Here is an 18,628-nt window from a genome sequence, read left to right as displayed (position 1 = left end):
GTCATCCCTTCATGGATACTCTTTTTTAATAACGTGTTTCCTGAGTTTTGACCTTAGGATACTGTCTAATTCCCCCAAAAGCAACAGAACTAAAACCGTAGTTTTTAAGCAGCCTTATAATGTTAGGATGTGAAATTCCAGCCATAAGAGCCAACTCAAGTAACATCATTTGAAGTTAAAAATAGTGCTCAGTTGTGTCTAAGAATGTGTTTTGCCTGTGAAAATGTCTCTGAGTGATAAAGTCAAGAGGCAAATCATGATGTGTGTAATTTCCCTATATCCCTGCTCCGGGGCCTTAGATGATTTGACTCAAGCAAGGATGCTTTCAACTGAAGAATCTATTTTGAATTTTCTAGTAAAGAGCTTGATGATCCTTAGGGAGGGGCAATGCTATGTCTCAAGTGTGATTCGAGCAGTATGGAAGTTTGCGAACTCTCTGGTCCTGCGGCCCACTTCCATTTTTGTAATTGATGACCCCAGTAATTTGTCATGTGTATCACTATCACCCTATTAGTGATTAACTTTTAAAAATTGTTTGCTAAGTTTTAAATAATTATACATGGTATATTTGTAAAATGTAAAGGATATGTTTTATGAAAATATATTGCTAAAACCTAATATACCAGCCTTTTATATACATTTGAAGTTATTTTAATGTCTACTTTAATACAAGGCAATTAGAGTCTCATAATTGCTTCTGCGATTAATGCAATATGTGGTTGAAGTCTGATAAAGAAAATCATGCTTCAGAAAGATGTGTAATTAGAATAGCAAGAGATATTTCAACAAATAATTCTAGATAATTGTGAAATTCTTCTTTGATACTTTAGCAAGACTTTGAAAGTGATGGTATTTTGAAGATTATTTGCAAAATGGAATTGACTTAACATATTGGTGAATATTTCATTTTTTAACTTTATTCATTGATCTTCATTTAACTTTGAATGTATTCTTTATCATTTTATAACCTTGTAGCATTATGTATTAGCCACTTGGAACATATTAGTTTGTTCATTTACGTAGATCTTTTATAACATTTTTAAAAAGCATCTTTTTAGCCAGGCTTAGTGGTGCACGCCTTTAATCCCAGCACTTGGGAGGCAGAGGCAGGCGGATATCTGTGAGTTCGAGGCCAGCCTGGTCTACAGAACGAGATCCAGGGCAGACACCAAAACTACACAGAGAAACCCTGTCTCGGAAACAAAACAAAACAAAAGAAGCATCTTTTAAACTACCACCAATCATCATTAGGAAGCTTTTTATGTATTAGGATGTTGAAAAGCTTATTGTGGCACTTATGCTTTTCAGAATTCTAATTTTTACCTAAAAGGTCACATCAAAAGTAAATACTGTCAGACATTTTACTTAGTGACACACTTGTGTCATTCTCTGTGTTTATGTGTGCAGTACATATGTGTGCAGTACGTGTACGTGTACGTGTGTGTGCACATATGTGTGCAGTACATGTGTGTGTGTGTGTGTGTGTGTGTGTGTGTGTGTGTGTGCTCATGCACAGAAAAAGGCTAGTTAACATTGGATGCTCCCTGACCTCCAGACAGTCTCTCTATATAGGAGGCTTGGCTGGCTGGAACTCACTTTGTCAACCAGGCTAGCCTTGAACTCACAGAGACCTGCTTGCTTCTGCTTCCCAAGTGCTGGGATTAAAGACATGAAGCCAGATCCACTTTGGTTTTTTGAGGCAGAGTCTCTCGCTGAAGCCACTGTTTCCACTGTACTACCTGGTTAGCAAGCTCCTGAGAACCCCCAGCCTCAACCACCTAGTGCTGCTGGGCCTCCTGCCAGATGCCACCACACCTGGTTTTTACTTGGGTGCTGGGGATCTGAACTCAGTCCTCAACTTGTACAGCAAACAGTTTGCCCACTAAGCCATTTCCCTGGCCCCTAACTTCAATTTTTAAGGGGTGATCTACCCAAATCTGAACAGTCACAGGGTTACTGTTAGTTGTTCCTTCAAGTAAGACGATATTCCATGGCAGGGAGCTTCTCAGTCCCAGTGCAAACAACTGTAACCGAAGCATTCCCCTTTGAGAGTAAGCGTGAGGAAAGTCTTCTTCAAGACTACCACGTGACTGTTACATCACAGAAGAGCATCATGCCACTGTTCTCATTTCCTTACATAGAACACTAAGGAGAAATACATGTGCTCATGTGTTGAGATTTAGTAATTAATAAAGTTTTATTACTTAACCAAGAATATTCTCACACAAAAGCGGTGCCATTCATTTCCACCATGAGCTGGCAAACGTGAGCTAGAGGCTGCTGTGAGTTCAGATTGATGCCACCACCTTGACGACCACAGGCCACATTGCCCCATCTGTACTTTGTTGGAACTTTTAGCGCAATCCAAGCCATGAGCCAGTTAGTAGCATCTCCGTAGTTTGATGTCATGGGTGTCCTAATACAGAGGTCCATGGCTCTTGTTTTGAAAGTCATTAATGAGGAATAGCTTTCTGACAGTCCACATGATTTATGTATGTGGAAAATACCATTTATGTATGAAAGATACCTTTCAGATAGGATCCCAAAGTTCAGTTCTGTGTGGCAAATACTCCAGAGGCAGCTTGCATGTGCCAGGTACCCTGGTAAGAGCACATATTTGTGAAGTCTGTGATGAAAGAAGGAAGAGAGGTTACTAGCATGTCTGTCCATCCTTAACCTTAAGGCAAAAGGGCCAGCTACTGATATTGTCGTTGTTTTTAATAATAAGCACATTGCTAGAAAAATGCATGAGGAATTTAGTATTGATCTTTAAGTCTTTTTTCACATTTTAAAAATGAAAATTGCTTGGAGCTAGAGAGATGGCTTAGCAGTAAAGAGCACATACTGCTTTTCCAGATGACCCAAATTTGATTCCCAACACTCCCAGTTATGGCCAGCTCATACCTGCCTGTAACTCCAGCTCCAGGGGTTACCCTCTCCAGGCACCTGTATTCACATGCTCCCATAGACAGATGCACATAGTTTATAATAATAAATCCTTTAAAATGAAGACTGCTGATTATAAATGCTTTATTTATGATCAGACCTCTGCCAAGTTCTTAATATGTATGGTCTCACTTAATCTTCCTTCTTAATACTGCAAAAAAAGTTCTTCCGGGGTGTCAAACACAAAGGCTCAGAGAACAGCTTGCTCAAGAGTTTCAAGGCTACTAAACAGTGGTACTTGTTGGAGTAGCCTTGAAACCAGAACTTTACAACCCCAAAACTTCTGTCTGCTGCACAGTTGTCTCTTATGAGTTATCTAATACTCTAGAACTTTTTGAGAACAGAGAAATCACAACAAAATTAATGTATATAGTTCTGTTCTCAAGTAAGCGCTAGAAGCAAATCCCTAGGTGTGGTGACAGAGCTTTTACTTACTACATGTAGTTTTACTTAAGAAGAGTAGCTGGTGTGCAGCAAGATCACAGCAAGCTAGAGGTAAAGACCAAAGGCTGTGGGATTGGCTCAGAGCACCACAGCCAAGAAGTCCTGAGCACTCACTGGGAACTAGGCAGGAGACGTGCGATGGTCTGGGACCCAATGGGTGAGCTACAAATGTAATAGTTAATTCCTGCTTTTTATAATCGTCCATGTTAGGTGGTTCCCTTGCTGAATTTTTGAACTAAAATTAATGGTCTCTACTACTGGTTTTGATGAGGTGGAGGGAAACTTGCCACTAAGTTTGCTGAAACCTCAGTTACATGACATTTTATATATAGTAACGGTTAAAAACAATAGCATGCAATCATTCTTCTATCGGGTACGCTTCAGTGGATTTATGCCGGAGGACTTGCAATCAGTTGTTCTTGTTGGTAAATGTACTTCTCTTGTGACTTTTTGATTTTTTTGATCAGGTATTTCATGTGTTATTGACATAGAAGTGGTAAAGGGAATAAAAATATCTTGACTTTAACACCAAATAGATGTGGACAAAAGGCATCTTGTCCATGTTGCCGTCTCGTGCGGCCGTGCCCTATGCTCTGAGCGAGGCTCACTGCTGTGGGTGAATCTTGTCCTGGAGAGCCACATGCGGCCACCTGAGAAGCTGTTTAACCTGTTACCATGCTTCCATCGTCCTCTCCCGTCACCTCCTTAATAATTTCTCATTTTCTCTATATAAAAACGACCACAAAGTCTTGGCTTATTATAAGTAATCCAGTTCACCCCATAATGATACAGTGAATTATATACTTTCCTAAACTTAATCATTCAAGATCTTACTTCCTTTCCTGCAGGCAAGAACCATTATATTTTACACATGGCTCCCAGCTGGTTTTCATTGAGGCCTTCAAAATCTATTTGAACGTGGAGAGCTTTAAGAGGAGTGCTTTATCTCTCTCTGTCAGCTTTTGTCATGGTCCCGTGAGGTCCTTCTGGTTTCCAAGTATTTAGCTTTAAGGCAGAGAGGCAACATGTGTCTATATTGTGACTGTGCTTTGTAACTGGTCAAGGAGCTTTACGGCTTTATTGGGAAGTGGGCATCCCTTTCAAATATATTTACAACATTTCTTCCTGCATCATTATTTTCATGTCCATTCATGTACATATGTGTCATGTTTCAGCCCAGCGAGATTTCAGAAAATAAATAAAAAGGAACTTATCAGGCTTTGAACTTCCAGTTCACTTACGTTCTACCCATAGCTTACTTATTCACCAACCCTTAATAGTTGGATCTAGAACTTCTTATTTAAAAGCCATCTGAATTAATAAGTCTAATTGTTGTAGATACCCCATAAGTATTTGATGAAGGGATGTATTTTTTTCTCTGTCAACTCAAGGCTAATTGTTTTAAACACAATTCCTTTTAGGTGTGGTAAGTGCCCAAGATGAAGAAGGCAGCCATCCATTAAATGTAAATACTATTCCTTTGAGGACATTTCTGGCTATTTTACACTAATGTTCCTGTTTGGGATACTTTGATGAGGATCCAGTAACACATTATAAGCTGAATATTTTGGATTTAGTATATGGGCGTACGGGTATTTGCTCTTCTGTCTTATAAGAGTAGTGATTTACAGCTGGAGCTCTGGTTTTGGCTAGAGTAGATGATGTGATCACAGGTCTCTTAAGGTACTGCATCCCCCTGATGATAGGATGCCGAGCCCTTCCTGCTCCAGTCCTGGCTCTATCTTTCTTCATTCTCACTGCTTGTTGGCACAAGGCTGTCCACCAGTACTTTCTGTGAGTGTGGAAGTGCCTTGTGCCTATGCTGCCCTTCTTGATGTACTCAGGACCCATCCAAGCTCTTGAGAAGTGACTAATGTGATTGAAGAACCGAGGTTTTCTTTTTCATGTTTGATTACTTTAAGTGTAAGGGAAGGTCTGGAGAGAGAGCTCATTTGTTGAAGTGTTTGCCACACATGTACTAGGACATGGGTTCATATCCATGGTAGTGTGCTTGTAATCTCAGCACTGAAGGGGCTGAGACAGGGGAATTCCTGGAACTTGCTGATCAGCCAGTCTAGCTTCCTTGGTGAATTTCAGACCTATGAGAGACCCTGTATTAAAAGGGGGGGGCTATGGTGGGGGGAGTAGACTATGCCTGGGATAGATACCCAAGGCTGAGAGACCTCCACACACATGCTCACACATTTGCACACTCATGAAATAAATGTAAAAGGCTGCATGCAGCCATGGCTGCTGCGTTGGAGAGCACAGCTCCAATGGGCTGGCTTGTTTTGCAGATGCTGCATGCTTGTCCTTTCCTTCAAACCTTTTTGCTTGCTTGCCCTGTCTGGAGCACTTTTCATGCGTGGCCCTCGATTCCTTCAGACCTTGTGCCTACACTGCTTCCTCAGTGAGCCTTTCCCATAAGTAGAATCTTGGAACGTTTAGACTTTCACATCTGACTCCTGTCGTCCAACAGTAAGTCTGTGGTAGTTCCCCACAGTGGGCTAATCAGCCCAGCTTCTCTGTTAGTGAGTATACTCTGGTTTATGCATTCTACCACTGGGTACGCTTGCATTCTTTCTAGTTTGGGGATTTTATGACTGAAACTCCTATGGCATATCTTCTGGAGGGCACAGTATTCTTTTTGGCATTAGATAGTACATCTCTGTGTGTGTGTTATTGTAGGTTTTATGTGACTATAGTTTTTAAAAACTAGCCAGAACAAGGATGTCATGCCAACTTGGAAGGGGGAAAGCTCCTGGGGCCTCACTCCTACACAAAGAACTAAAGGCAACTAAGGGATGAGAGAGAGAGAACTAGTTTTGCCTAGGGAAGAGCACCCCAATATTAAATGGTCAACCCCCAAAACATGCACACAAATAATAGTATACAGGTTGAACAAACTGTATGTATGTGAGAATATGCACATTCTCTCTGTCTCTGTCTCTCTCTGTCTCTCTCTCTCTCTGTCACACACACACACACACACACACACACACACACACATTCAAGAATAAGCGGCCATGAATTTGAAGAGCGAAACAGGAAAGGAATAAGAGAGGAGAGAGGAAGAGAAGGAAGAGGAAACTGATATAATTAAAATCTCAAAAAATTAAAAACAAACCTAGCCATCCATAAATAAATGCAAGAACTACCCAGTAAACTCAGGAATTAAATAGCTTGTGAGGGTGTTCACCAAAAATCAGTGAAGTGACTCTCATGGTACTTGATGGAGACACAGACTAACCTTGACTCATTCTACTTACTAAAAGGGAACAGATAGCATGCTGTGAGAAATTCAGACAGGAAAATTAAGACTCACTGAAGTGAGTTTATAAACCTGTCCTGTGAGAAAGAAGGAAGCTGAAATTATTTGTGGGAGAGAGAGAGAGACAGAGAGAGAGAGACAGAGAGTAGAGAGAGAGAGAGGAGAGAGGTGAGAGATGGAGAGAGAGAGAGAGATGGAGAGAGAGAGAGAGAGAGAGAGAGAGAGAGAGAGAGAGAGAGAGAGAGAGAGAGAGAGTTGCTGCTAACCTTTAGAAGAGAGCAATTTAGAGTCTTGGATTGAGTTTCCCTTTGGTGAGCACCGTCCTGTAAGTGAGACCATCTTGGAGCTGTGGAGCTCTACTTCCTGTTTTGCTCCAGGCACTCACTGTCTTCATCAAGGAAAGCCGCACCCAGGAAGATTTCATGGACTTTGGATAGATGGGACATTATGTGGCTCTTTTGCTAGAAACCATCTAGAGACAGTAGCTCTTTGTCTAGAGGAGGTAGAACATTTTGGAAAAGTAAAGAGATTTGGGATAGACAACTGGGAGATCATTCTGTCCCAGATGTTGTCATCCATGCTGTGGGTGGGAGGCAGGTAGCCAATGGCAAGGAGCAGAGCAGAAGCAAGAGACTCGGCCCATTGGGCAGCTTTAGAGACGTCCATCCTGTCTTCTGTATTTTGACCTTTGTTTTCATGTCTGTTAGAAGATGTTAGGATTGATCTGTAACTTATTTCATGCCTGTGTTGTCATGCCCAGCAGCCCACTCTTCTGTGTTGCTTGCCTAGCAGCCGCATTTCACTTTATGGGGAATTTTTGTTGCTAGCATTTCTTTGTAGAAACATCTTTCTGTTCTGTGATGGGCAATGTCCCGTGGGAGCCCATTGTCCTCAGCCTGGCATTTCCCTGTCCTGATTTCCAGTTTAGAGGGGTATCCTATGATGCAGCATGTTTCCAGTAGGTTCCTGGTCCAGATCACTCCTTCACGAGGAACTGTAGGATTACAGTTTAACTTATCTGTTTTAGAACTGCCTGTAACCAAATAAGCACTGGGTAATCACTTAGTGTTATTATTGTTATTGAGTTCTTCATATTTGTCTCCTTTGTGCATTTGTATTACTGTGCTGTGTTCTAAGAAATGAGGGGAAGTGGAGTAGTCCAACTGGTAGGGCCTAAGGAGAACAAATGCTATCATGCAGAAAGATTATAGTAACTTCAAAGTATAGTTTTGGAAAGTCTCTTTAAATCTACTCAATGCACAATGGAAAGCCCCTTAAGAACCAATCTAATTATTCAATTAAATGGAACCGTTCTGCTGACTTTTACTACAGAAGGCAAGCATAATTTAGAAAATGGAGCATTTTAATTCTCTTTTGTTTTCCAATTAACACGGTTGCTCTAATAGGGACCACTCATGCTTGAGCACATGTCCTGCTAGAATGTGCTGTCCCTAATTCCAGTCCTCTTCTTCACCAAACGCTGAGACCCTCACCTGTTGACACAGAGGCTTATTTCCTGCCGTGCTCCCACGGCCCACATCATGGGCCCTGAGCACATATCTTCCTGCCATCAAAGCCACCACGGAGAGCTGTGGGAGCCCACAATGCAGCCTCCCTTTCCCTGGCGGGGATAATTAGGATGTTGGAGTAACAGAACTCTCACTTTTTTTTTGCTGATGCCAGCTTACCACATCAGACCACATGAGTTTGTTCTTAGTTGAAAGTGGTAAAGAAAATGCTAAGAACATTGCCTTAATTGGTCAACACTATTTGGATGCTAGTCCACTGTTTTATAGTCCTTTGTTTTCGATTTCTTTCTTCCATCAGCCACCAGCTTACTACAGGAGGGAGTCTCGTTATGTAGCCCAGGCTGGCCTTCTGTTTGTGATTCTTTATTCTCAAAGTCTCCCAAGAGCTTATACAGCTGTGGGCCACCAGGCGTAGCCTCTCACTGGTTTTTACTGGTTGGTGGTAGTTATTCGAAAAAACTTAAACTTTTTCTGTTGCTGCCATATTTTATCTCCTCTACTATTCATTGAACTCTATAAAAAGCTGCCATTTTCATATTGGTGAGAAAGTATGCTTTTCATCATAGACCTCCGGGACTGGAGAAAATAGCACAGATCTTTCCCCTTGTGATTGTAGAGGATCTTGAGAGGAAGTTGGGCACTATCTGAGCAGGGAAATGTGATCCTCAGCTCTGTACATGACCTCACGTGTCTTAGCAGGGATGGCCGCAGCTGCTGGTCAGGTGCCGGTGATGGCTGAGGCTCCTCACTGGGTGACATTCTTCCTTCAAGTCTTCGTAAAGTCTTGTCCCAGGCCTGTGATGAGTGCTGAGGAGGGGCCTTCAGACAGGCTCCTTGTATCTCTGTCTTTCCATAGACACACTGGTGCATTAATAAGTTTGTACTGGAGTAGGAAGTTATTTCATGCAATGATAATACTGACCGTGAGGCCCGGGATAGAGTTAGGGTTTTCTTTTATGTTTAAATGAATATGTAGTGTAGGTAGAGATAGAAAAGAGGGCTATTTATAAAAAAAAGAAAAAGAATTACTTAAATTTTAACAGCCAGCTAGTAAACCTTGCAATTAAAAATTAAAAAATAGAAATTTGGAAGTATTCTCAAAACAGAGGGTTAATTAGCTTATAGTGATAGTAAAATGCCCATCTAAATGTGTTTAAAACAGTCAATTAAAATTTAAAACATACAGAAGTGATATCTTTAAATTACTTTGAAAATTTACATATATAATATTTAAAATAATTATATTTAAAGAGCAAAAAACTAGAAGAAGATGAAGTTCTTCTTCCCAGTTCTCCATAGGATGTGGTTTCTGGTTCACAGTACCGCCCATTTCTCTCTAATCCCTGAGGGGTCATGAGTGTGAGACTGACAATGATTGCCACTCACTGAAAGTTTGCACACTGAGCCAGGGATGGGCTACCCGTGATCTCCTGGGCCAAATCCAGTCTTAGCCGGTACAGCTGAGCTCATTGGCTTACACTGAGTAGCACTGAGCAGTGACTAGCCCCTTACTGAAGAGGTCCATCCCTCCTTTCAGAACACTGTAGCGTATACACATCATACATTTAGTATCGGGAGGGGTCACTTTCTTAATCCTTCTCTGACACATGTTGAGGTGGCGGTTGGAAGACTTGCCAGCTTGCCCAGCGTAACAGAAGAGTCTAAAGTTGAACTGTGGTGTCTCTGTCATTTGTCTATTATTCGGTATGGTTAAAGATGATCCAGAGCCATGCCCCTCACTGAAGCCATGCTCCAGATGACCTCAGCCAACAATCAAAATGCTGCTTTATGCAATTCGTTTGATTTTTCTTCTTTCTTTCTTTCTTTCTGGTTGTTTTTAAAACAAGGTCTTGCTAGTCTGTGCCGGCATCAGACTTGCAGTGTAGCCCAAACTGAACTTAATTCATGGAAATCCCCCTGCCTGTGCCTCCTACCTGCTGGGAGTGTACGTATTGCACCACCCTACCCACCCCAAATGGCGCTCATGAACCACACATTGATAGATGAGAGTCTAAATCCTCAGAAATGGATTCTTCTTTCCAAAGATCTGACTTTACAAGTGACTAGTCTAAATGCAGTGTGTGGGAGGTAATACATGTTGCAGAGGTCTGGTGGCTTTGCAAACATAAGATCCCAGTCACACTAATTTTCTCCCCCTTCTGATTATCAGGTTCTTCATCGACAGCAGTCCCAGCCGACCAAGGAGAGCTCCCCTCCCAGAGAAGAAGCGCCCCCACCACCTCCTCCAGCTGAAGACAGTTGTGCCAAAAAACCTCGGTCTCGCACAAAGATCTCCTTAGAAGCCCTGGGCATCCTTCAAAGCTTCATCCATGACGTAGGCCTCTATCCTGACCAGGAAGCCATCCACACACTCTCAGCCCAGCTGGATCTCCCCAAACACACCATCATCAAGTTCTTCCAGAACCAGAGGTACCATGTGAAGCATCATGGGAAGCTGAAGGAGCACCTGGGCTCCGCGGTGGACGTGGCAGAGTATAAGGACGAAGAGCTGCTGACCGAGTCCGAGGAGAACGACAGCGAGGAAGGCTCGGAGGAGATGTACAAGGTGGAGGCTGAGGAGGAGAATGCTGCCGCCGCCACCGAGAAGAGCAAGGCAGCGCCTGCTGAAGCCGACCAGAGATAATGTGAACTCCACCAGGCAAAGCAATACATGGGTCCAAGGACTTTCTGTTTTCATTTCCTTAAAAAAAAAAAAAAATCTTCTTGGCTTTGTTTTTAATGTCTGTTTTATTTTTCTTACCCTTAACAGCATTCCTCTGTTGCACAGGATAGCCTACAGACTGAGTAAGCTCGGTGTTTCTGAGTCAGGCGCCGCCTTGGCAAAGACACTAAGTGTCAGACTTTTACAATTGACTGGACCGTAGTAATTCTAGTCACAGGAGACTCTGCCTTCATTCTCCTTGGACTTACGGAAGAGACACCAGGCAAGTTCCAGGATGCCAAGACCCACGACCTAAATGAAGGAAGCTACGAGTGTGTGTATATGTATATGTATATATCTCTATATTTACATATATATATATTAAAAATCGCATGGGACAGAGAACTTTACAATCTGAAAGAATAGACTGTGAAATGGGTTCTTAAAAGACTTGTTTATGTATAAAAAAAAAATACCACTTCACAGTGAGTCGCTTTGGCTTTTTGAGAAACTGCGGCCTGCTCTCAGGGTGGGGTGACTATTTTTGAATTCCTATTTATTTTGTGTGTTTGTCCCTGTTTTTTTGTTTTTTTTTTTTTAATTCTATGGCTTCCTATCTGGCAGCTTAAACGGTAATTTTTGAGGTATGTATTTAATGAAATAACACTGCCAAAAAAATAAAAAGTGAGAGAAAAGAAGGCCAGAAGAGAGTGAGTGAGGGGAAATCAGGGCGTGTTAAAAACGCTACAAGACAAATTGCTTTTAAAGACATAATGCACACTTTAGAACAAGGACTCAACGCCGTCCACATTCCGTTATCAAGCGCAGACAGATGCGTTCTGTGGAAATCCCAGCCAAGTTCAATGCAGAGGGAACTTGACCATTAGTGCAGTCTTGGAAAATGACATTTTGACGTGGGACTTACGGAATTCATGCTATGAGCCACATTTTATTGTGAAGTTTATTTACCTGCTTGTGGCTTCAAATCTTAAAATTATTAAGCCTGCTCATTTTAAATTGTTGTTACTGTTTTTTTTTTCCTTTTGTTTGTTTGTTTTTTTTTTTTAATAGAATGTAGTTCAATGTAATGTTAAGTTAGAGAAAGAAGTTTCTGCCCAGTTAGAGGGGCTTCCGCTCAAATCAGTCTGCACCCCGCCCTCTCCCGGAGTGTTTCTCACCCCTCTTCCACTTTGGACTTCCTCTTCTTCAGACACATTCCATCCACTTTAGCCAAGCCTCGGCAGACCCCGAGCTCACGCCTCCACGCCTTCCCCTGCCATGGCAGCCCTAACCGGAACCTGGTTTTGAATCATTCCGCACCCCCAGGCAGTAGAGTAAGTGGAGTGATGACGTCGTCAGAGTCACCTACCCCTCGGAAAAGGAAATAGTGTCCCGGTGCCCCACATAGCGCTCCCCTTACGTCAAGCAGAACTAATGCCGACGGGCTGTTCTGTGGAACGAGCGTTAAAGCTGCAGTCTACTCCAGTTTGCCAAATCTCCTTCAGGTTCCTATTAGGAACAGTAGCAATTCCCTTCCGGTTCCACTGACAGTGATCGCAGGAGGAGACCTCCCCCTTCGGGACCGGCCTCCAGAACCTACTGCAGGCTTGAGATGGCCCCACACAGCAGTCCCCCACGGTTGGATTTTGTTTTGTTTTGTTTTGTTTTTGAGTTGTATCCTCATGCAACCTTGTCAAAGACCTCATGCAATATCACTTTGAGATTTATTTTCTGTTTACTACACAAACATTGTAATATAACTGTTAATACTATTTATATATTTGAAAGGTATAAGAGGTAGGAGTTTAAAAAAAAATAAACCTCTATGTGTAGATATTAACTCAGAACTTACACTCTACAGGGAGAAGACACGTTGCAATACAAGCTAACTCTGGCCTCTTAGTAACCTCTGGAGTTCTCAAAGGGACATTTTCCTGTACTTGTTCGAATAATGATGTTTAAAAACGGTTACCTTGACACGGGAGTCATGTATCTTTGCAGAAGGATGGCTGTTTGCAGCTGAGGCCTGGGCCTGCCCTTTTCCCGTTCTTGTAGATGCTGCAGCTTTAATCAGAGAGTCCACAGTTGCTGCTTCCTGATCTCCGAGTTACTCTTTCCAAATTGTCTTCTGACAGCGTTGCTCAAGTCGCCCTGTACACGTCCTAGGCACCAATTTTTTTTTTTTTGCCAAGCTCTTACAGGTGGTTCATCGATCGATGGCATCCGCATTTGGTATCTTTTACACTTCAACCAAAAATTTATTAGGTATTTTTCAATGCTAAGTCTTGCCTTTTATTTTTTAATTTCACTGCCGAGGTTGCAGTGGTTTCAGTGAATCTGTGGGCATTTTAGCCTGTGGTCTTGCCAGATCTTTGCGAATTACAATGCATATATGTCTATTTATTCAATATCTGTCATATAGTATCTATTTGGAAGAAGAAACTTTCTCTTGTAGTGCCTCTTGACAAAGCACAATTTCCCGCCTTTTTTTTTTTTTGTGAAATGAAGAAAAAAAAACAAATTGTGTTTTATTGCAGTATCAATAATGTGAATAAGGATTAACATATTGTAAATGTTCTTTTTTCCATGTAAATCAACTATCTTTGTTATCACTAAGTGATAATTAATTTTTAACTTATGTGCATTGTTAGGCTGTTAGAATTTTTTGGTTGTTAAAATAAAACGCATTCAATAAATCTGACTTTGTTTGTCCAATACTTTACTGGGCGCTGCCCTTCTTTCCCATCCTAATTCCTCACTGGAACAAGACCTGGAGAATCTAAGAAAAATCTGCACCCTTCTTTTAGAAGTGAGACCGCGATACCCACAGTTGCAGATGTTTGCGTTCTGTTCAGTGCATGGCTTTAACTGCACATGTGAATTGTGTGTGTCTTTCAGCGCATATAAACACATGCACGCTCACATGCTGGCGTGGACAACCCCAAGAGTCGTTCATCCCATCGTCTTGTCCTATACAAACAAAATTCAAACATAAAGATATATTTATGGGCTCACTTCTTTATTTTTCTAGTGAATATTTTCTGTTTATAATTAAAAAAAAACCACAAATGACTGCGTGTCAGGAAACTTTTGGAGCACATATGTCCATGGTTAATGGACATAATAAAAGTCTTTTATATTTAGAGCTCGGGTACCATAGTGTGTGCAGAGAGGAATGCCACAAGGATTGATGGATCTGAGAAATGTGCGAAAATGATGCTTTAGAAAGTGCTCGCGATGGAAAAAATTACTCAGAAGACCGAAGTTAATAAAGACAGAGCAAGTGTTTAGCTGCAGCGAAAGTAAATGAAAAAGTGACTTGGGTTTTTAGATGTTTTTTTTTTTCCTGCCTTTTTTTTCTTCTCTTACCTCTCCGCTTTGGTGGATGTGCAGATTTACTCTTCTTTCCTTTTCCCATGATGCTTTGTAGCCCACACGCCATGCAGCTCTGTCTAAGGACAGCCGGTTAAAACTGGGTGTTTACAGAAATGCAGACAGCTCAAGGCTTTTAAGAATAACTAGAGCCCAACTTGGGGTGACCCCTAGTCTCAATGTAAATGAGTTCTGGTTTGGGGGATGCAGACCAGGAAAGAAAGCACCGGAGGGAGATTGGACTTCTCACACAAGTCGCTTCCACATTTCCACATTCTTTTGTCTGGTGAGAGGCTGGGGTTCATCAGAGATAAACTGTAAAGTGAAAACTGCTAGCAGACGGATCAGCTGCTTAGCCTGGGGGAAGGATCTTGTACTGTCTGCTTCTATTTCCAAGAAAACACTACTTTCCAGAAGAGCCACCACTTCACGGGGTGAACTCTGGTTACAAAACTAAGAATCGTGATCTAGAATGGTTTTGGAAGCCTCTAATCCTACAAATAAAGGAAATGGCTGAGGTAAGCAGGCTTCACCAAGTTGTCAGAGGGAGCCTCACCTCTCAAGCATCCAGTTCCATCTCCCCAACGTTTGTTGCTCTGTCCCCCTCTTTCGGGTCCCAAATAACTGCTAGAGCTCTGGCCATCACCTCCACCTTCCACAGACATGGACAGAGAGGGGTAAAGAATAGCATGCTCCTATTGTGGAGACTTTCACAAGTCCCGTGTCTGGGAGGGAAGTGTTTCTAGCTGTGCCGTTAGTTCCAGGAAAAAGAGTGGATTTGGGGAGACAACTAATATCTTCTGCCCCAGACGATATCCAAAAAGGACATGGAAAGTGTTAAGGAGAAGAGAAAGAGGCACATCTTCCCTGGTAATCTTCCCTGGATCCTTTTCTCCTGCTCACCTGCATTTGTTATCCCCATTCTTGGATTCATCCAGTCTCCCCATCTTGAAGTCCTTCCCGAAATATTTTGCCAATGTTGCAAATCCTATGTTCATATAGCTCTCGGCATCCCACCATCATGGATCTCACAGCATGATGTGGTTCCTACGTTAAATGTGTTCCTCTTGAGCCCCAAGCCTTGATGCGATACTCCAGTCATTGGGTTACCTAGCCCTAGGACAGTGCCAGTACATGGCCAACAGAAAAGATGCTTTTAGATAATAATAATAATAATAATAATAATAATAATAATAGTAATAAAGATGGCTTATTACATATTTGATAAAGGTTGGGGATATCATATTTGATATAAAGGATGTGTGAAGACCTGGTTTTGATCCTAGCACCATATAAGATGGGTATGGTGGGACAAGCCTACAATCCCAGTGCTCAGGGGATAGAGACAAGAGGACCAGAAGCTCTCTCACTACATCTTGAGTTTGAGATCAGCCTGTGCTACAAAAGAAGAAACATTTTAAAACAAGGTATGCAAAATTAGATAACAGCATACTGCCCAGCAGTGAAGAGGAATGCACATGCACACACACATAGACATGCATGCACACATACATACAACAACAACAACAATTAACGAAAAGAGAGGCTGTGAAGTTGAAAAAGCAAGGATAGGTATATGGGATGGTTCGGCGGGAGGAAAGGGAAGGCGGACCGTGACATACTTAAATTGCACACAAAAAAAATTAAAGGGAAAAAAGTGACCACAGAGTATCAAGAAAGGCCCTGTCAAGCTTTTCCCAGGTCTTTGTTATGGTGATATTTTATTTGTATTAAAATATTATTTGTATGTTAATAAATAAAGTTCCCTGGGGGTCAGAGCTATTAGCAAGCCATAGGAAAGCAGGGCAGTGGTAGCATACGCTTGTAATTCCAGCACTTGGTAGGCAGAGCTGGGTAAGTCTCTGTGTGTTCAGGGATACAGCCATTATTGGATACACATGCTTTTAATCTTAATACCAATCATGGAAAACCTGGAGGCCTATACAGACAGGCTGTGAGGAGGCGGTCATGTGGTTGGGTTTACAACCAATGAGAAGGCAGGACAGGAACTCTATATAAAGACTTTAACACAGGGGTAGCTCTGGTTCGGAGAGGTAGGACCACCGCAGGAGGAAGGGTAAGGTTTTAGCTCTTAGCTCTGACCTCTTGGCTTTCTTCTTTGCATTGGTTCTGTGTTTATTATTTAATAAGAAGGTTGGATACATCTACACTTTGTCCTTGTCCTTCAGCTAGCCTGGGGTGGCGTGGAAGGAGGGGACTAAACTCCTGGTTCAAAGTGGGTTTTGTTTTCTCTGACATTTAGAGAATTAGTCAAGATTTTTTATTCTTTCTAGGTCTTTCCAAAAGGTGAAAAGTGGAAAGCTGTGGGGTGAGGATGACACATTTTGTTTGAGTTAAGGATATGCATCCATACCCCCCCACTACATTTTCATATTGTTTTTAATATGCGCTACAATAAAGCACAAGAACCAGGCATGGCAGCACATGTCTGTTAACCCAGCACCTGGGAGGCTGATGAAAGAGGATGTCGCAAGTTCAAGGCCAGTTCTTGTCTGTAGTGAGATCTTGTCAAAAAAGAAACAAAGCTATTCCTAAAACGATCCACCTTCCAAGATCCTGGCCCGTGGGACATTCTTTCCTTATCTCACAGTTCTCATCTGAGCTGCCTGCTGGACAGTCAGAGGCAGCCCTTGTGTGGCTAGTTTATACCTCCCAGGTTGGTGTTTGTAAAGAAAAGCCCTAAAGACTTAAGGGGGTTCAGAACCAAAATACCTGGGTTCCCAGGGTGGCCTCACCATTTCCAGGTCATGTAACATTGACTAAGTTATGTCTCTAAACTGCTATCCTCATTTAAAACCAAGGGATGGGCTGAGTGTGGAGCTCAGCCACTGAGCACATACTTAGCATGGACATAGCCCTGAGTTCATTCTCAGAGCCAAACCCGAATCGGGGGTGATGAACACCTGACCAAACCAGTAGGGTTATGGATGCTCCAGTGGTTGTGAAGATATTTGAAACCTGGAAGACTGACAGAAATATCACATGCTGCAAGCAGAACTTGCCAAATACTACTCCAGTGTTCATTATAATTCATCTTATTTGTGGGCTTGTAGGAACTCCCATGAAGCAGAGGGAGGCGTACACTTTCATAGAATTTATGACACATTTAAGTGAGACTTGAAGATGGGAATGCTGTGGCCAGGTCAAGTGATCGGTAAGGATCTATGGATCACAGGGAGTGTCCTCGATTCTTAATGCAGAATCAAAACATTTCTGAAGTTATTTAAATTAGTTATTGTAAGCCAGGTATGATGGCTCACATCTGTCTGTAATCCCTACACTCAGTAGAACAGGCAGAAGGATTACTGTCCGTTTGAAATCAGTTTAAACTACACAGTAAGCTTCAGGCTGACCTAAGCCATGGAGTGAAACCTGTCTCAAAATCAGTGTAAAAGATTTTTGGTTTTGTAACATTTGTAACATTAGTGGGAATGGCTACCCACTACAGGTTACAGTTCCGGGAACTCTGAGAATGACTAAATACAGTCATCTGTGTCTATGGAGCTTATTAGAAATGAGCATATAAGAAATATGTTACTGGTGGTCAGGGTCTGACCCAGGAGTTTCTTAGTGTCTTATTCAAGAATGGAATAAAAGTGCACACAGATTGTAAAGTAGCAAGGCAACTTTATTCAAAGCAGTGTAATAGTACAGCTCACAAAGAAATAGACTGCCAAGAGTGACAAAAAAAAACCACGTAAGTGATAGTACTCAGGGACCCCATTGTTATTTGGGGCTCTCTTTTTATGGTATGTAAAGTGTTTGACTGCCAAGCCGTACAGCACAAATGGCTTTCTGGTTTGATTGGCCAGCTTGGATTATATAACTCTTTGTTCATTGCACACGCCCTTCCCCATAATGCATCTGATTTTAATTAAATGCATGCCCATCTATGCATATATATAAGGTGGGGTGGTACCTGATCTTGGTTGCCAACTTGACGCGTCTGGAAAGAGGGACCCTCAATTGAGGAACTGCCTCCACTAGACTGGCCTGTGGGATTGTTTGTGGAGCATTTTCTTGATTGCTGGTTGATGTAAAAGGGTCCAGCCCACTGTGGGTGGTACTACCCCTAGGCAAGTGGGTCAGGGCTGTCTAAGAAGAGTAGTGGAGCATAAGCCTAGAATTAGGCCATTAAAACAGCATTCCTCTCTGGTTTCTGCTTCAGTTCCTGCCTCTGAATTCCTGACCTGAGTTCCTGTCTTGGCTTCTCAAGATGATGCACTCCAACCTGTAATGCTTCCTCAGAGTGACTTTCAAGGCTGTGATGCTGGGTCAGATGCAACCGGTGACACGTGATTGGAAAGGTGAAAAGCCATCCCTCCTAGGAAGTAAATAACAGAACCAGGAAATAAAGCCAGGACTCCATGACTCCAGAGTGTA

The 18,628-nt window shown here is 42.2% G+C and overlaps 1 protein-coding gene across 6 annotated transcripts in view; it reads left to right on the top strand.

The window, feature by feature from the left end:
- Positions 1-13,553, top strand: part of Satb2 (SATB homeobox 2) — a 179,041-nt gene extending 165,488 nt beyond the window's left edge. For all 6 annotated transcript variants that reach the window (XM_052749484.1, XM_052749486.1, XM_052749481.1 and 3 more), the window contains one exon: positions 10,361-13,553. In XM_052749484.1, the coding sequence (XP_052605444.1) occupies positions 10,361-10,834 (474 nt within the window). In that variant the 3' untranslated portion in view covers positions 10,835-13,553. The remainder of the gene's footprint in view (positions 1-10,360) is intronic.
- The last annotated feature ends 5,075 nt before the right edge of the window (positions 13,554-18,628 follow it).

This window comes from Peromyscus californicus, unplaced genomic scaffold, assembly GCF_007827085.1.
Source record: "Peromyscus californicus insignis strain IS unplaced genomic scaffold, ASM782708v3 Scaffold_21__1_contigs__length_65335640, whole genome shotgun sequence".
Classification (NCBI taxonomy): Eukaryota; Metazoa; Chordata; class Mammalia; order Rodentia; family Cricetidae; genus Peromyscus; species Peromyscus californicus.
The sequence above is the reverse complement of the archived record's forward strand: the minus strand, read 5'-3'. Positions and strand labels throughout refer to the sequence as shown.